This window comes from Cololabis saira, chromosome 2, assembly GCF_033807715.1.
Source record: "Cololabis saira isolate AMF1-May2022 chromosome 2, fColSai1.1, whole genome shotgun sequence".
Lineage (NCBI taxonomy): Eukaryota > Metazoa > Chordata > Actinopteri > Beloniformes > Belonidae > Cololabis > Cololabis saira.
The window spans coordinates 49,225,005-49,243,080 of record NC_084588.1 but is presented as its reverse complement, the minus strand read 5'-3'; the positions used below and the strand labels follow the sequence as shown (position 1 = coordinate 49,243,080).

General features: G+C 38.0%; 1 protein-coding gene across 1 annotated transcript in view; it reads right to left on the bottom strand.

The window, feature by feature from the left end:
* The window catches only part of itfg1 (integrin alpha FG-GAP repeat containing 1), a 278,570-nt gene that overhangs the window by 69,816 nt on the left and 190,678 nt on the right, over positions 1-18,076 (bottom strand). The window contains exon 13 of the mRNA XM_061746781.1: positions 2,397-2,440. Coding sequence (XP_061602765.1) covers positions 2,397-2,440 — 44 coding nt within the window. The remainder of the gene's footprint in view (positions 1-2,396; positions 2,441-18,076) is intronic.

Below are 18,076 nucleotides of genomic sequence, written 5' to 3'. Positions count from 1 at the left end.
TGGTTCATGGCATTTGTTAACAGCTTTGAACCGCTACAGACGGTTGCCTTGTGAACACAAACGCCACAAACGAAAAACGAAACAATTGTGACTACGTTTACATGCAGTCAAAATTCGGGTTATTGCTAATATTCCGGTTACTGAAACATTCGGAATATTCCGTTTACATGGTAATTAATCATTTGGGATATCTGGATCAAACCAGCGACGCACGGAGAACGTCATGACGCAATTCCCGTCATTTCCGCTTCTTCTTCCTGTATCCAAATTCAAAACAAATGCTGCTTCGCGCAACTTTTCGCTCACCTTCTTGTAAATCTGGCTATCCCGGTACTTTCTACCGTCTACAAATGCAGAAATGTTCATATCCTTCATTACATTTATAAAATTACTAGACTCCTCCTCACTCCAAAAGTGTTGCCTGGTCATGTGTTTCTCCGTGTTTATAAGAACTTCCTGGACTCAAAAGACCAGGATTCCTTGTGAACAGAGCATGTGCAGAAAACTAATTCCTGTTCCTTCTGATCGGGATATCCCGTTTGGCGTTTACATGACCCAATATTTGGGTTAGAAAAGGAGTAACCCAGAGCTCATATTGGAGTTTTTAAAAACCTGAATATGAGCAAATTCTGGTTATTCAAAGGGGTTATTGGTGTTTACATGTCCGTGCAAAACCAGGTTATTGCTAAAATTCTGGTTTAAAAAGGGTTATTGATGCATGTAAACACAGTCTGTATCGATTTAGCCCCGGAATCAGAACAAAACAAACCACTACAGGTCTGAAAACACCTTAGAAACTCACGGTACCTCACATCGTCACCACTACGTGTTACAGTCATGCTCCTCAGGTGTCTGTTCACTCGTTCTGGAGAATATAAAACGAGTCCAGATCCAGTGAGACGACGTGCAAACGAAGCTGGTGATCCTCTGGAGCGTTAACGAGACTGATAAGAGCTCCTGCTGAATACTGAGACGTTCGCTGATTTCTCCTGACTGACATATGCATGTGGGAGTGAAGCCGACGCTGCAACGTCATCAATACCAACACGGAGTCCCATCTGTTGTTTTAAAACACAGTTTTTCTTACAGCCAGACTCCACTTCAGCATTTATACCATGACAACCAGTACTGGAGTTGAGGGGGGATGAGGGGGGATGGCATCCCCCCTGCAATAAAAACGGTCAAAATCATCCCCCCTTTCCATCCCTTATGTCATTTCATTAATGAATGTGGTTTTACTGCTATTTCAACATTTAGAGTCATCACCAGAAAAATAACTTATTTGACAATTTTCACCTGTTTCAAGTAAATTTTCACTTGAAATAAGTAGAAAAATCTGCCAGTGGAACAATATTTATCTTCTCATTACAAGAAATAAAATCTTGTTCCACATGCAGATTTTTCTACTTATTTTAAGTGAAAATCAACTTGAAACAGGTGAAAATTGTTGTTTTTTCCAGTGATGCGTCTTGTTTTAAGTGTAATGAGATTTTTTTTAACTAAAATTAGACATTTTAACTAAAAATAAGACAAATATTCTTGTTAAGATTGTGAGTTTTTGCAGTGATCCATTTTACTTATCCTGTGAAGGACAGAGTCATATTGATAAGTTCAGAAAAGTGTTTTTATTGTTGTGTTTTGATGTATTTGATGTAAGCCCAGTGGATATTTAAAGCTTACAGAAGGCTGCATTTAACTGCTGCTATGTCATTCCTGCAGTATTTCTGCAGGTGTTTTGGTCACTGCTATTATTTGTAATATATTATATTATTTGTAATCAGCACAAATTATCTGTCCCCATATGATAAAATCCACCATCCCCCCTGATTTTTTTTTACAACTCGAGTACTGATGACAACCCGTCTCACTTTACGCTGAAGAGAGTCTGGACTTCATTCTTCACACTCGTGAGAAGATGCTCCAAGTGCTTCGAGGACGGTGAAGACGACGTCTTAATCCTGCCTTGTGCACCGTATTGTCTGCACTCAGGAAAATAAAACCTATAGTTCTCAGCAACGTGAGGAAAACCTGAAATAATCAGCCCCTTTTTATGCAGTCAACCCACAACCGGGAGGTTAATTAGGAGCCGCGAGTCTCGTTTGTTTATTCCGTTTGAGGAACCAAGAGAGACTCAACAAAAGCATCAGAGACATTTTTATTTGTAGTTTATATATTTCAATCTGTCTGACTATTTAAATTAAAAGAAAAGGTTCAGCTTTCATATACTTTAATTTGCATTTATTTCTGAGGATAATCAGAAAATTCTGAGCTTCATTCTGATTAAGAAGCGTCGTAATGACAGTGGAGGGCGGGGCTGAGTGTTCACACGGATTAAAGTAACAAAACAACATTTTTTTTTCCATACTATTTCTGATATTTTGATAAAGGTTTCTCACCTTGACGTCGTCAGGACAGGCGTTTGAGCAGAGGCCGCTGAGCACTGAGGGAAACAGAGAAAACCACAGTCAAGGCAAGTTTATTTGTATAGCACAATTCAACACAAGGTAATTCAAAGTGCTTTACATCAACATTTAAAGAGGAGAGACACAATTAAACAGTAAATAACAAATAAAATGAAATAAAATGATAAGAAAAGAGGTAAAATAATGCACACAGTTGTTAAAAAGTAAGGGCAGTAGAGTACAGCAGGTACATCTCATTCTTACAATGGCAAGAATTACGTTTCTATACGGTCAAAACGTACAAAGACCGGGTCAAATACAGGATTACAAAAGTAATCGGTGACGATCCGTGCGGTGAATCAGACAAATTTGACAATTCTGCGTCACAAAGAGTATTTTAAAGAAAATACTGTAATATAAAACACTATGAATATAGAGTATACTATCGGGAACATTCTAGAATGTGAAACGTCAATTTTGTGTTTTGTCTTACTTATTTTTGTCTTTTTATGTATTGTATTATTTGTTCCAATGGAGTAATGCTGATGTCTTATATTTAAGCTGTCATAAGAAAAAAAGGGTAGGCAATATAAGCTACGGCTTCAGCCTACACCTTTTCGGCAAAGGAAATGTTTTTTTTTATTACCTTTTCATCTTATTTTGTAAAAAGTGTGTACAAGCCGAAATAAAGATAAAGATTCAGATTCACAATGCCTGCATTCAGGGATTATCCATAACTTTGCGCGGTTTTCAAAATGTATTTAATTTAAGAGTATGCTTAAATAACAAATAAAATGAAATGATAAGAAAAGAGGTAAAATGATAAAAAGCACAGGTTGTTTAAAAATTCAGACCACAAAAACCAGCCGCTGTTGAACGTGTGTCATCTGCAATGCTGCTGCAGCATCGGTATCCATCTGCCATCAGTTTTAGCAATCAAATAATCATACAGGTTGCAAATTAACAAGGGGGGGAGGGGTCATAATTCTTGTAGTTATTGTGCTTAAATGTTCCTTATACTTACATGGTATTTCATAGACTTTAATTACTCCTTTGTACTGAGTTATGGTGGGAAGCAGACGCAGGGAAACTATTACCATCAATGCGTCAGGAGCATTTCACTTATTTTTGGATGCGAGTGTAGCAGGAGAGAAGACATTGAATTGCAAATCAGTCATTAGAAAGAACATTTATTAGCATACTAATGGCATCCCGGGTCTATGGTTCTCATGATTCGGCTGAAGGAGCAACATTAAAGGCCAATTTTGCAGAGAAGATCAGGCTCGGAGCTGAAGCAGGTGAAGCAACGCAGTGGTTCAAAGGGAATATTAGCGTTCACCTGCCTAAGCTGTGCACATGTTGGATCAAAGACGGACCATTCAGATACACTAATGTGTCTAATTTTAAGTTTTAGTTAAAGACCAAACAACATTAGCAGAAAGCTGCAAACTCGGAATCAAAGAGCCAATGGAGGAGGTGGGAGGAGTCGAGTCAGGAGAGAAACGCCCTCTTCAGTCTGCATCATCTGCAATAACCTGTCTCTTTGTAAGTGCAATAACCTTTGCCCACTAAAAAACTCACATATTTTTGCACATGTAAATATTATCCGTTTTTTTGTGTTTACTATTTTTTTCTCTTGTACATTACACATTTTTTCTACATTTTATATTGCTCTTTTTTATTATTTAGCTATTTATTGGTTATTTCTATTTTATTTTTTTGTATAAACCGTTGAGCGTGTGTGTGTTTGGCTTCTGCACGATTGAATTTCTCCTCTGGGAGATCAATAAAGTCTTCTATTCTTGTATTCTATTCTATCAAGAGTTTTTATAATAATGTAATTTGTAATTTGTATTTTTTTTATTTCAAAACAGCACAATAAGACATTAATCTTGTACAAGAGAATATGCATTGTGCTATTTTCCACCTGTAGTTGCTGGGCAGGTTGATGGAAAAGTACATAAAAATTAGTATAGAAAATAGAAAAAATAAGTAAAAGAGCAGAACAAAGCCAAGAGACAATAGATAAAACAGATAAATAGAAACATGGAAGCAGATTCAACAGAGCATGGGATTTAACAGTCTTAAATTTTAAAGCATTTTAACAGTCTTAAAATGCTTTTAAGACTGTTGTGACTAATTCATTTGAGTTAAGAGATAAAAACAGGCAATTCATGTTTAGTTTAAGATGAATATTAAAAATGTATAGGATACATGATTTATGCTATTTAAAGTATTTACAGATATTTCAGTTAAGATTAATTGCAGTAAAAGAGATGTCTAGACAAATCTGGTAATAATATTTGTTCAGTGAAATTAGCTTCAAGTCAGACGGAAATGCTTTATTTTGAAATCAGTCACAACAGGAAGTGAACTACTTTTATGCGTTTATGCTAGCTTGAGGAAAAGGAAAAGAAAAGAAATTTACATTGAGACATGCACATGCTATTTTCTACAGAAGAGTATCAGGGCCAGGCAGGAGAAAAATAAAAAATATATTTTAGAGGAGGACAATTTTTTTTTAAAAGTCGAAATGTCGAGAAAAAAGTCAAAATGTCAAGATTAATGTTGAAAGTATAATTTCGAGAAAAAAGTCGAAATGTTGAGAAAAAAGGCGAAATTTTATGAATAAAGTTGAAATGTTGAGAAAACAGGCAAAACTTTGACTTTATTCACGAAATTTCGACTTTATTCTTGAAATTGTATTTCAACATTAATCTCGACATTTCAACTTTTTCTCGAAGTGCACAATAAAATGTTTTTTTCCCCTCTCAAATATTTTTTCTCCTGCATGGCCCTGATACTCTTCCGTAATTTTCTCCTGCTCTGTAAGCTGCAATATGTTTGAGAGCAATAAATGTTCATCTTGAGGAATATTCCCGCCTGGTCATTAAGCGGTGCAACTTCCACGACCCTAAAAAGACTCTTGAAAACTGTTTTAAACTTCTGTGCAGAACAACGTGGTGAGAAATCACTTGTGTAACGATAATGACACAATTCATGTCTGCTGACATAATCCCAATATAAACATTCAACATTATTCTTGATCCCTGCTCCACGCACTGATACCAGCTGTAGAATATCTGCAGATGTTTGAAGGTCCATTAATAATCCGCCCTTCAACACCTCCAGCTCTCTCTGGTTAACTTCCCTGTATTTTACTCCCGTCCTCACCTGTTCTGTCGTTGTCTGTGGCTCTAAATATGTCTGAGCCGCCGCTCCGCGATTTAAAGATGCTCTATTGATTAAAGAGTCACATTAAAGTGAGCGATGTCAAATCTCAGCACCTGAGAGCGAATCTGGGGGAGAATGGTAGAGAGATGCTGTTTATTAAACCCCCACAGTCGCAGTAATGCTTCTCACATGGTAATATATTTGTAGTTACCCACCACAATAACATTTTGTTTGCCACAGACTGATTTTTCTATTTTTGTTTGGTACCCTGCTGCTGTGCTCCCTCTCTGTTGTGCTTTCACACATTCACCCACAGCGGGCTGCACTTTTACTGCCGGCTGCACACATGCGTCCTTCTCCAGCTCTTGAAGCTGTCGCTCTGCAATATAAACTTGAGTGGCACAGTTGTGCTCCACTTAAAAGGAGTAAATGAAACAGAGATTTCACACCTACATCACTTGGAGAAATGGCTAGACTACAGAATGATGGAACAAGGCACTTCATGAAACCCTCAGGTGCCTCTTGTCGACTCAAACCTGCACCAGGTTACGGTGACTCCAGTGTTAAATCAGGGATGATGGATAAAACGCTCCTCCACCATAATAAACAATTCTGTTTCTGCAGAGCTCAGTTTTCTGAAGCATTTTGGTCTGTAGGGTCCAGTGATGTCAGGAAATGAGAATTTACCCACTGAGGGATAAATAAAGGAATTAATAATCTAATCCAGGGGTGTCAAATGTGCGGCCCGGGAGAAGTTTCCAACGCAAAAAACCGAAATGTTAATTTACTAAAAAGGAAGGCGTAAATAATTGCCATGAATCGCAGCATATCCGATATTATATTTTTTCTACAAATCCATCATCCAAGAGAGCATTTGACATTTTTTTATTTTTCTAGAATGCATTTGCCGATTTTATTTCTTTGTAGACGGTCGTTTTTTTTTAAAACTGACTACTATTATATATTTTCGCAGGAAAAATACTGTAACATAATTTGAAAAAAAACGAGAAATTTCAAGAAAAGATCCTGAAGAAATATATTTTACATAATTAGAGTGTAAACAAAGTTCCTTTAAAATTAACTAAACTGATATTGGATTAGATAACAATAGTAAAAAAAAAGAATTAGAAAAAAAATGTTCGCACCGTTTTTGTTATTTTGAGCGTGCGGCCCACGAGAAAAAAATTGGTCGAATCCGGCCCACCAAGCAAAATTAGTTTGACACCCTTGATCTAATCTAATCTAAAAATGAGAATTATTGATCGTTGTTGGGTACTTTAATGATCAGAGACGTTTCAAGGACATGCAGTTATGATAAAACATCCATGTGCTCAACAATGTGCACACTGTTCCTCTGCAAATACGTTGTATATGTAGACTAGTGACCTAAAAAAATAAGAAGATGATTTAAACTATGTCACACATTTAGTGAATGAAGAAGATTTAACTGCTCCAAAATAAAAAAGTTCTTAAAAAGCTGCAATGGAGCCGAACTCTAAAAGATTGTAACTCTGGAATAGTTCATTTCCCCGAGGTAAAGAAAAATACAGATTAAGATCAAGCCAACTAGCATTATTAATAATAACAGTAATAACAATAATAACAACAATATGACAATGATGAAAAAAACTAAATTCCTAAGCTCCTGTTTATAGAACTCCAAAAAAGTTGGTTTGCTTTGTAAAATACTGATAAAACCGAATGTAATGAGTAAGAAACTTTACAATAAAACTTAACATAAAACATCTAAAGTGACACGTTTTGAATTTGGTGGCAGCATTAAGGGTAAGGATTAAGATCCAGCCAACTAGCATGTTACGGATAGTTAGTGAATCTCAGAGTTCCTCACAGTTAATAATAATAATAAGAAAAAACACCACCAAGAAAACTAAATTCCTAAACTCCTGTTTATATAATTCCCAAAAACTTGGTTCGCTGTGTAAAATACTGATGAAACCGAATGTTATAAGTAAGAAACTTTACAATAAAGCATAACATAAAATATGTAAAGTGACACATTTTGTGTATTCATAAAGAAAATATCTCAATTTGAATTTGGTGCCAGCAGTATGTAATATGTTTTTGTATAAAATAAGGAAAAAGTGGATGAGAAACAGCAGCAGCAGGAGGTCACAGGTGGGATCTATATTAGAGAGATGAGTAACTGATGAGCTGCTCGGCCTTGGAACCTCGGACGCCATAAACCGGCGTTTGTCCGGAACCACAAAGGTTGATGGTCCATCATTTGAAGAAGTGGACATAAAAATGACAAACCGAGGATTTGCAAGAAGGAAAATTCGGCCAAAAAACGCTCATCCAGATGTTCATCCATCCTCGATTTGGAAACAACACCCGTCTGACGGCTATTTCATCCTGCAGATGTAGAGACATCGTGTACGTCATCCTACACAGGTTACGTTATGTCCCGTAAATGATGTCTCTTGACTCTCCTTCAGGTATGAGGTGGCAAATAACACGCCTCGTTTCTATTACCCAACATCATCCAGCATTAAAGCGAGATCTGATCTAAAAAACGCCTGTCGTGGAGCTTAATAACTGTGGAGCTTAATAACTGTGGAGCTCGGGGGAGAAATAACCACACAAACCTGCATTATTTTAATCTTTTAACTGATAAAATATGCTCTAATAAAGCAACAAAGGTGATATTTCCCCACCCCTTCTCCTCCGGTAAACTCCATCCAACTCCAGAATGAGCTGTGACTAATAACACCAACGTGGAATGTAAATGAGCCGGTATTAAAGCACTGTACATGGCAGGGCTCCATTCACTGATCCTTTTACATGGCATCTTGTCAGCCATCACTTTGTTCAAATAAACAAGGGCATTTTTTTTTCTTGCTAATGCTTGGATTTAAAAAAAGAAATGTTGTACGTGTTGCAGAAGCAAATGTGCTGCTTTGAAGTTGAGCAGCTTGTTAAGAATCTGCCTGAAGCAGAACTCAGCACCCGTAAAGATAAGATGCAGATTTGACCCGGACTGACCGGGACTCATGCAGCTGCGTCTTAATGGCTTGAAAGATTATTTTGTCTTCGCTTTTTCCTTGTTACGTTGTCATTTAACACGTTTTTAGTACACATGTATCACAGGAAAGAATACTAATTAAAGCTGCAAGCAGCGATGAACGGGCCCTCGCACTCATGGCCATTAAAAGTAAGAAAATATTAATATATAATACTAATAATAATATCAAATATCGACCAATCAGAAGAAGGGGCAGGGCTAATTTGCACCAATTATGGTCAAGGAGTCAAAACCGAGTCCGATGACGACTCTCTATGTCAAACCATTCAAAAGTTATGGCAGAAAGTAAGAACTATCAAATATGGACCAATCAAATGAAGGGTGGCGCGCTTTTTGGCATCTATCGTCGCCACGGTAACTCTTTTGACTGAGAAAAGTAATGCCCATCGTCGCAGGATCGAGACGCACATTTTGATGTAAAACACACCTGGGTGCACGTTACAGTTCGGGCGAAGAAGCGGCTGAAGAAATGGCATAAATTGCGCCAAAATTACACAATTAATTCAAAATGGCCGACTTCCTGTTTGGTTTCGGCCATGGCGCCAAGAGACTTTTCTTTAAGTTGCGACATGATACAGGTGTGTACCGATTTTCGTGCATGTACGTCAAACCGTATTGTAGGGCTTGAGGCACAAAGTTTTCTAGGGGGCGCTGTTGAGCCGTTAGGCCACGTCCATTAATGCAAACCATTAAATATCACATTTTTCCTCAGGCCTGGCTTGGTGCAAAATTTGGTGACTTTTGGGGCACGTTTAGGGGGAAAAAAGGCCCTTATTTTGTCGGAATAAGGAGGAAAATAAAAATGAGGAAAAAAAAAAAAGAATTCCTAGAGATACAATAGGGCCTTTGCACTGTAAGTGCTCGGGCCTTAATAATCATTTACTCAATCATTTACTGAACTGCTGCCCAAGATCCAGAAAACTACACTGAATGAACCTTAAACTAAAAACAACAACCCGGATCGGTAGATCACAGACTCTGAATCAATGAAAACAAGGATCGATAAATCCCAGGGATGGGATTATTGATCAGTGGATGTAAAGTCCTGCTGTTGAGGCCGAGGTGCCGTCGCCGCTGCATCCGTCAACGACAGACACCGATTAGGCATCGTTTGTTTGAAGTCAGTCTCATTTGGAAGGCAGAGGAAGGGAAGAGGAGATAAGAGGAGAGAGGTCGCCAGACAAACGCAGAACAACGACTCAAAGTCACAGCACCGTGACTTACAAAACAACCGTCTGAGGGGGAGTCAGTAAGGAGAAACTTTTTACTCATTCTGCACAACAGGACAAATATATTCACACCGGTTTATGTTTCACTTCAGAATCACAACATGAGCAGGGTATAAACAGCTGTCCTTAATTACATTTAATACCTTTAAATACCTTTTTCAACAGCCATCTAAATTTTATCACTAAATCTGCCTATTGCCACCTAAAAAACATTGCTATAATTAAGGGGTTTCTGTCTAAACAAGACACGGAAAAACTTATTCATGCATTCATTTTCAGTAGGTTGGATTATTGCAATGGCATCTTTACAGGCCTTAACAAGAAATCAATCAGGCAGCTGCAGCTGATCCAGAACGATCAGAGTCCTTACAAACACCAGGAAACTGGACCACATTACACCAGGAAACTGGACCACATTACACCAGGAAACTGGACCACATTACACCAGGAAACTGGACCACATTACACCAGGAAACTGGACCACATTACACCAGGAAACTGGACCACATTACACCAGGAAACTGGACCATATTACACCAGGAAACTGGACCACATTACACCAGGAAACTGGACCATATTACACCAGGAAACTGGACCATATTACACCAGGAAACTGGACCATATTACACCAGGAAACTGGACCACATTACACCAGGAAACTGGACCACATTACACCAGGAAACTGGACCATATTACACCAGGAAACTGGACCACATTACACCAGGAAACTGGACCATATTACACCAGGAAACTGGACCATATTACACCAGGAAACTGGACCATATTACACCAGGAAACTGGACCATATTACACCAGGAAACTGGACCACATTACACCAGGAAACTGGACCACATTAAACCAGGAAACTGGACCATATTACACCAGGAAACTGGACCATATTACAGCAGGAAACTGGACCACATTAAACCAGGAAACTGGACCATATTACACCAGGAAACTGGACCATATTACACCAGGAAACTGGACCATATTACACCAGGAAACTGGACCATATTACACCAGGAAACTGGACCATATTACACCAGGAAACTGGACCATATTACACCAGGAAACTGGACCACATTACACCAGGAAACTGGACCATGTTACACCAGGAAACTGGACCATATTACACCAGGAAACTGGACCATATTACACCAGGAAACTGGACCATATTACACCAGGAAACTGGACCATATTACACCAGGAAACTGGACCATATTACACCAGGAAACTGGACCATATTACACCAGGAAACTGGACCATATTACACCAGGAAACTGGACCATATTACACCAGGAAACTGGACCATAATACACCAGGAAACTGGACCACATTACACCAGGAAACTGAGTTTAAAATCTTACTGCTGGTCTACAAAGACCTGAATGGTCTTGGACCAGAATCCATGCTGGATCTGTTAGTTCCTATGAAGCTCCCAGACCCCTGAGGTTCATCTGGATCTGGTTTGTTGTGGTTCCAGAACCAGAACCAAGCAAGGTGAGGCAGCGTTCAGTTATTCTGCTCCTCACCGGTGGAACAAACTTCCTGTAGACCTGAGGTCTGCTCCAACTGTAGATCCTTTAAATCAGGACTAAAAACATTACTGTTTAATTAAATACTTACCTGCTGTACTCTACTGCTCTTACTTTTTAACAACTTGTGCTTTTTATTATTTTACCTCTTTTCTCATCATTTTATTTCATTTTTTTTGTTATTTATTCTATTTTATTTCATTCTATTGTATTATTTCTTATTTCTATTTCCCTTTTTAATTGACTTGTTACTGTTTAATTGTGTCTTGCTGCTTTTAATGTTGCTGTAAAGCACTTTGAATTACGTTGTGTTGAATTGTGCTATAGTGTACAAATAAACTTGCCTTGCCAGATTTTCTTTAAAACCATCATGTGTTAATCAGTGACCTTTCTTTTTTTGACAAATATAACACGATAAAAAACAGAATAGATGTAGACTCACTGATGTTGATCCCATATTGCACATATTTATTTCACTTGTTGAATAAAACAAAAAGAAACTACACAAAATAAGCAATGACTTAATTGTTGCTGACATCACTTCACAACCTGCCTCCACATGAACTGGTGACCTGCTTTTACTGGATTTGAACATAAACCTGAGCTATACGCCTAACATGAAGTGATGAGCAGAGGAATCTTATGACAAGTGTCTTAACTGCACGGCCCAGCCTTGATTTTGAAGAATCATTCGGCTGCGTCGTCTGCAAATTTGTACATCACATCTATTTTGGAGTGGGAGTGCAGTCATTCGCAAAGTGAGTATAAAAGTGCACTAAGAACAACAGCCTTTATCCCTTTTACGGATAATGTATGATCAAATTCAATTCAATATATCTACAGTATGTAAATAGAAATCAACAGATTATTATTCATAAATAAAGCTATTAAATGAGCTTCATGATCTTTTACTACTTAGTTCTTGTTCCAAACTCCCTATTCTCAGTACATTCACATTCTCTTTATCTACTTGTCTTTGTTTTTGAGTCCTAATTCAGAGCAAGTGGCAGAACAAGACTGGCCAGTTTGGTAAAATATGAAAGATTTGATTAAATCTATTACTTCAAGGAAAACAAAGCGATTATTATGCAAATAGAGGGGCACAAGTGGAAAAAGGGCCTTATTATCAATGAGCCAATATCAGTGCAAAAAGTAGTAATCATACCAAATCCTGCTGATTCATGATTGTAAGTACACAAACATGTGTTTCTGTAAAAATCAAGAAATCCACGATGATGTAATCCTACTTAAACAAAGTCAAAGTGGGTTTTCATGCATGTGCTTATAAAGGAGGGTCTTTCCTTTCCTGTGCAGTCGGAGGTCGACGTGTCACATTAACACAACAACTCCTCCCCGACTGCTGAAACAAGATCGTTGGAACGGCTCCCTCACTTCCTGTGGGGACCAGATTGTGACATCCTCCATCTCTCTCTCTCACAGATCTTTAAACGGCTTTGTTGGGGCTGACGGCCTTTGTTTAAAGTGTAACATGAAGATGGATGGAAGAGCTTGTGCAGGACAAACCTAATCAGGTGGAGGATAAACTGGCCTGGACTCCGTGTTGCTGAGCTTCTATCCAGCGCTGCACATCTCTTTCCAGTGCATTTTTATTGTTTTACATTTACCACGTATGTACAGATTATCTACATTATTTTAAAATAGAAGAATCTTAAGTCACTGAACTGGAAGATAACTTGACGGTTTGTTTCGGACTTCACTTTCAGGACGGAGTCTCGTGCCAGACGAAGCTCAATTATTGTGTTTATTGACTTATTATTTATATGTAAAACACATCATATACAAACATAACACAGAGTCTTTAGCTGTTGGGTCGGATAACGTCACATGTTGGTATAATCCCAGACCCCCCCTCACACACAAACACACACACAGAAAAATGGGAGGAACAGACCTTGATAGGCAACATGACATGCCGTGTCAGCGCTTGTGGCTAAACATGCGAATCAACAAGACCCGAGTAACACGTGGCTAACAGACACGCACACACGCACACACACAGCTACACACAGTTACACAACAACAACAACAACAGGGCTGAGCAGAACTCGCTCCGAGATGCTCATCACTTCCAATTGTCCTCAGGCTGGTTGTGCTGATGCAGAGCCGCTCAGCACACACTCATGTACTTCTGTTTTTATGTACACTTGACCTGCATCTGGCATCACGACAGGCAGCGAAGTGACATCTGCTCTAAAAATACAAACACAAGAACCCCCATGTCACAAGGACGACACGGATCGCACTGTCATTAAAGAAAACCCCAAAATAAATAAAGGAAATAACTTTAAATACAGTTTAACATGAGGAATTATTTCAAAAACTACAACTGAGAACAAGGCAGTTCAGAGAAAATAGTGTTTTAAAACGGTCAGATCCCATCTGAGGTAATAATGATGCTGAAATGTAAATAGAGCAAGGCACCGTGCTAATGCAGGGGTTCAAATCCCAGAAAAACAGGGATGGGGATACATGGCATAGACCTCAGAATATTTTATATATAAATAAATGGCTGCGGATTGATTTAAATGTGAAGGATCAATTTGATTCCGATTCTTAAGATTCAGAATCGATTATCACGATTTGATTTAATATCGATTTGGGTTAGTGTTATTAAAACTTTTTTTTGAGCTGTTGCATGAATTATATGACTGTAGTTTTGCAACATATTAATACTAGTATTATATTGAGATTCAACAGCAAGTATTGGCAGCTAATGATGCTGTAAGGACCAATCACCTCCCAGAATGCTGATAGAACTGCTTTCACAAACATCGTGTATTTTTCTTAAAAGTAAAATAAATTTAATGAAAATATATTGTTTTTCAAATTTTCTTTGACCAACTGGTACATGTTTATTCCCTCTTCAGACGGACGTTTGCGAGACACCATGACATAGTTTGGGGCCGTTTCTTTAATCAGCCGCCTGAAGGCCTCGTTTTCGACTACAGAATACGGCGCATATCTTTACAAATTAACCCCACATTTGCCTCTGTTATGTCAAGAGAACATGTAGAATTGGCTGGTAGTTGCAGAGTTTGCTTGAGTTTAATATTTTGCGGTCTGGTGGACGTACTCTGTACTCAGTACTCGGTGATGTTGCTACCTATCGTTCCTGAGGTTGGTTGTATTACCCCAATACTTCACTTCCCTGTGGCTTGCCTTTCAAATCGGTTTGCTTTTGTCCAGCTCACCTTTCTCGCCATCGTATTTGAACCCGAACTTGAACCTGATATGAGGTTTAAGCCTTTCAGGAGTTTTAAAAGCCAGCACTTTGTTAACGCTGCAGCTACTCTTCATTGTTTGATAGTTTCACACCCAGCACAAGTGTGAATTAAATGACGTGACTACCGGGATTAAAGTTCACTGGGCAAAAATGTAATAATGAAAAAAGTGTTCTTTAGACATATGAGAATCAATTTAGAATTGGAAAATCGATTTTTTTTCATCACGCGCCTAATCTTTTCCAACATTTATGCATCACATTCGAAGAATAAAATATAAAATCAAGCTATAAACATTCATATATTTGTCATATTTAATAAATACTAATATAATATTGATACTAGCACTATAAAACACATTCTATTCTATTTCCAAGGAATGTCTTCTTTTACCTTATCTGGACAATTGTGGACTTGAACCCAGTGAGGGACTTCAACATCAGAAACTGGGACCAGAACGGACCAGTGATGCTCATGGAGGAGGGATGTTCCTAGCTGCTCCTAGCTGCTCCAAAATCGATTCACTCTCACTATTTATGCTTTGCACTAATTATGCAATAAAATCCTGCAGTAGCGAGCCGTTGGTAATCCTCAGATATCCCACTAGAAAGACCAGTTTCCTTCTCAGAATGAAAGTCAGCCACAACAAAGACGTACCTGCCCGTCAGTCTCACCTTTCACAGTAATCTAACTGTACCAGTTTGCCAGTTGAAGATAATCACCTCATGGACCCAAACCCAACTGTTCCTATGACTTATTGACTCTGGAAATCCCTGACCTTCTCTGAGCTGAACATGTAGCCTCATCTCAGAGCAGAGGTGTCAAAAGTATTCACATTCATTACTCAGGTAGAAGTATAGATACTAGAGTTTAAAAATACTCCTGTAGAAGTTGAAGTATCAACTCAAGTTTTTTACTCAAGTATAAAAGTACTGGTTTCAAAACTACTTAAAGTATAAAAGTATAAGTAATGTAAGGGGGAAAAAAGCCATTGAAAATGAATGCATCTTAGTATAAGAACCATATATGTGTACTATTGAGCATTAACATGTGTTTCAGAGAGCAGGAGATATGATGACTAGTTGCCTATAAGTATTGTAATGGTGCAAAAAGTCAAACTTCAGAGGCATGTTATCATTTATCCTAACCTTTATTGGAATGTACATCCAAGTTTAGTTGCAGGAATCTGAGGGAACGGATGTAAGAACAAAACTGGACAAGAACATCTGAAACAACCACAACCAAATTCACTCTATCCGGATGGAGCAATTTAACTGGATAGTTTTTGTTTAAAGGCCAAAATGAAATAGAGTAACGAGGCTGTTTTTAAAATGTAAGGAGTAAAAGTAAAAAGTCGTCTGAAAAATAATTACTCCAGTGAAGTATAGATAACCAAAATTTCTACTTAAGTAAGGTAACAAAGTATTTGTACTTTGTTACTTGACACCTCTGTCTCAGAGAGACTCAGCTTCATACTGGACCAGAAACACCTCAGACCTGCCAGAACTCTCCTTTACCAGGAGACCGATGGAAATAAACCACTTTTCAACCCTTATTCCACCATTCGGCATCTGCTTCTGGTGTCTGTTCTGCACACAGACACAAAGCCTCTTCTGTCAATAAAGAATAAGACGTCAGGGCTTACAGTAGATCTGCAAAGCTGCACTGGAAAACAACCACAACATGTCTGAAACAACAGCCTTGAGAGAGATGAAACAAAAGAGGAAATATCATCTACAGGCAAACAGCTCATAATAACTGCAGAGCATGCTGGGCCTCGTGCAGTCATTGAGTAGTCTAAAGCAAAATGTTTTATAACCTATTCTACAGCAAAGGCCTGGCTGGTATCGGGTCATTAAACATGGCAAAGGACCCCAAACATCACAGGACATCTATAAGATTCCAGCTGTGTGCACATTTGTGTAGGATGCAGCAAAATGAGAAGAAAGACTCCAGAGTAACTCGTAAAACCTAAAACAAACTCAATCCAGGAGCTAGATCTTCTCTAATCTAGAAGCTGGTCACCATCTCTGTTTATGAGTCTTAGTAAATGCAAATCAGTGTTGCAAAAGATGATGTAGCATTCAGACATCCTGCAACGCTCATGATGAGGATTCAATGCAAATGCATTCTCCATGGCAACGACTGAAAACCTTGAATACCGTACGGATGAGTTTCCCCATCAGGGAGTCAACATGTGTGACCCGGAATCAGGAGAGTTGTCACGATGTTTAATGTTCCATTACACACTTACACATAAAAAAAAACAAATATAAAAACATGATTTTCACAAGGTACAGAGAGGAAGGGGTTTAGCACCTTTAGGGGCCTGATATAACACAGACTGCGTTTCCATGCATCAATAACCCTTTTAAAACCTGAATATTGGCAATAACCCGGTTTTGCACGGCCATGTAAACACCAATAACCCCTTTGAATAACCGGAATTTGCTCATATTCGGGTTTTTAAAAACCCGAATATGACCCCTGGGTTACTCCTTTTAAAACCTGAATATTGGGTCATGTAAACGCCAAACGGAATATCCCCATCAAACGGAACATGAATTTGTTTTCTGCACATGTTCTGTTGACAAGGAATCCTGGTCTTTTGAGTCCAGGAAGTTCTTATAAACACAGAGAAACACAAGACCAGGAGGAGACTAATCACTTCATAAATGTAATGAAGGATATGAACATTTCTGCATTTGTAGTCGGTAGAAAGTACCGGGATAGAAGATTTACAAGAAGGTGAGAGAAAAGTTGCGCAAAGCAGCATTTGTTTTGAATTTGGATACAGGAAGAAGAAGCAGAAATGACGGGAATTGCGTCATGACGTTCTCCGCGCGTCGCTGGTTTGATCCAGATATCCCGAATGATTAATTACCATGTAAACGGAATATTCTGAATGTTTCAGTAACCAGAATATTAGCAATAACCTGAATTTTGACTGCATGTAAACATAGTCACTATTGGGTGATGGGTAGATTTGTTTATATTTATGTACAGAAATGGGTAGCTATGTGTATATATATGTATGTTTGTATGTATATGTGTATATGTGTGTATGTAGATATAGAGCAGATGGAGTTAATATAGAGATAGTATGGTGTAAATAGGTATATTTATATAAATATTTATATGGGCATGTGTGTACAAATATATAGAAATATTCAACTATGTGTATGTATGTATAGTTATGTGTGTGAGTATAATTATAGTATAGTTTGTTATTATAAATACTTGTTAATAAATGATAAGTGAATGGGGGTAGGATTAAATAAGTTTACACTTCTTCCTACTCCTTTTTGCACATTTAAATTAAGATATTAAGTGTTAAAGGATGAAATTCTTTGTATTTTTTTTTTGTTTGTTTTGGTTTCTTATCTTCTCTTTTAATTGTTGTATTTTAGATGAACAAAATAAATCAAATCAATCAATCAATCAATAAAAA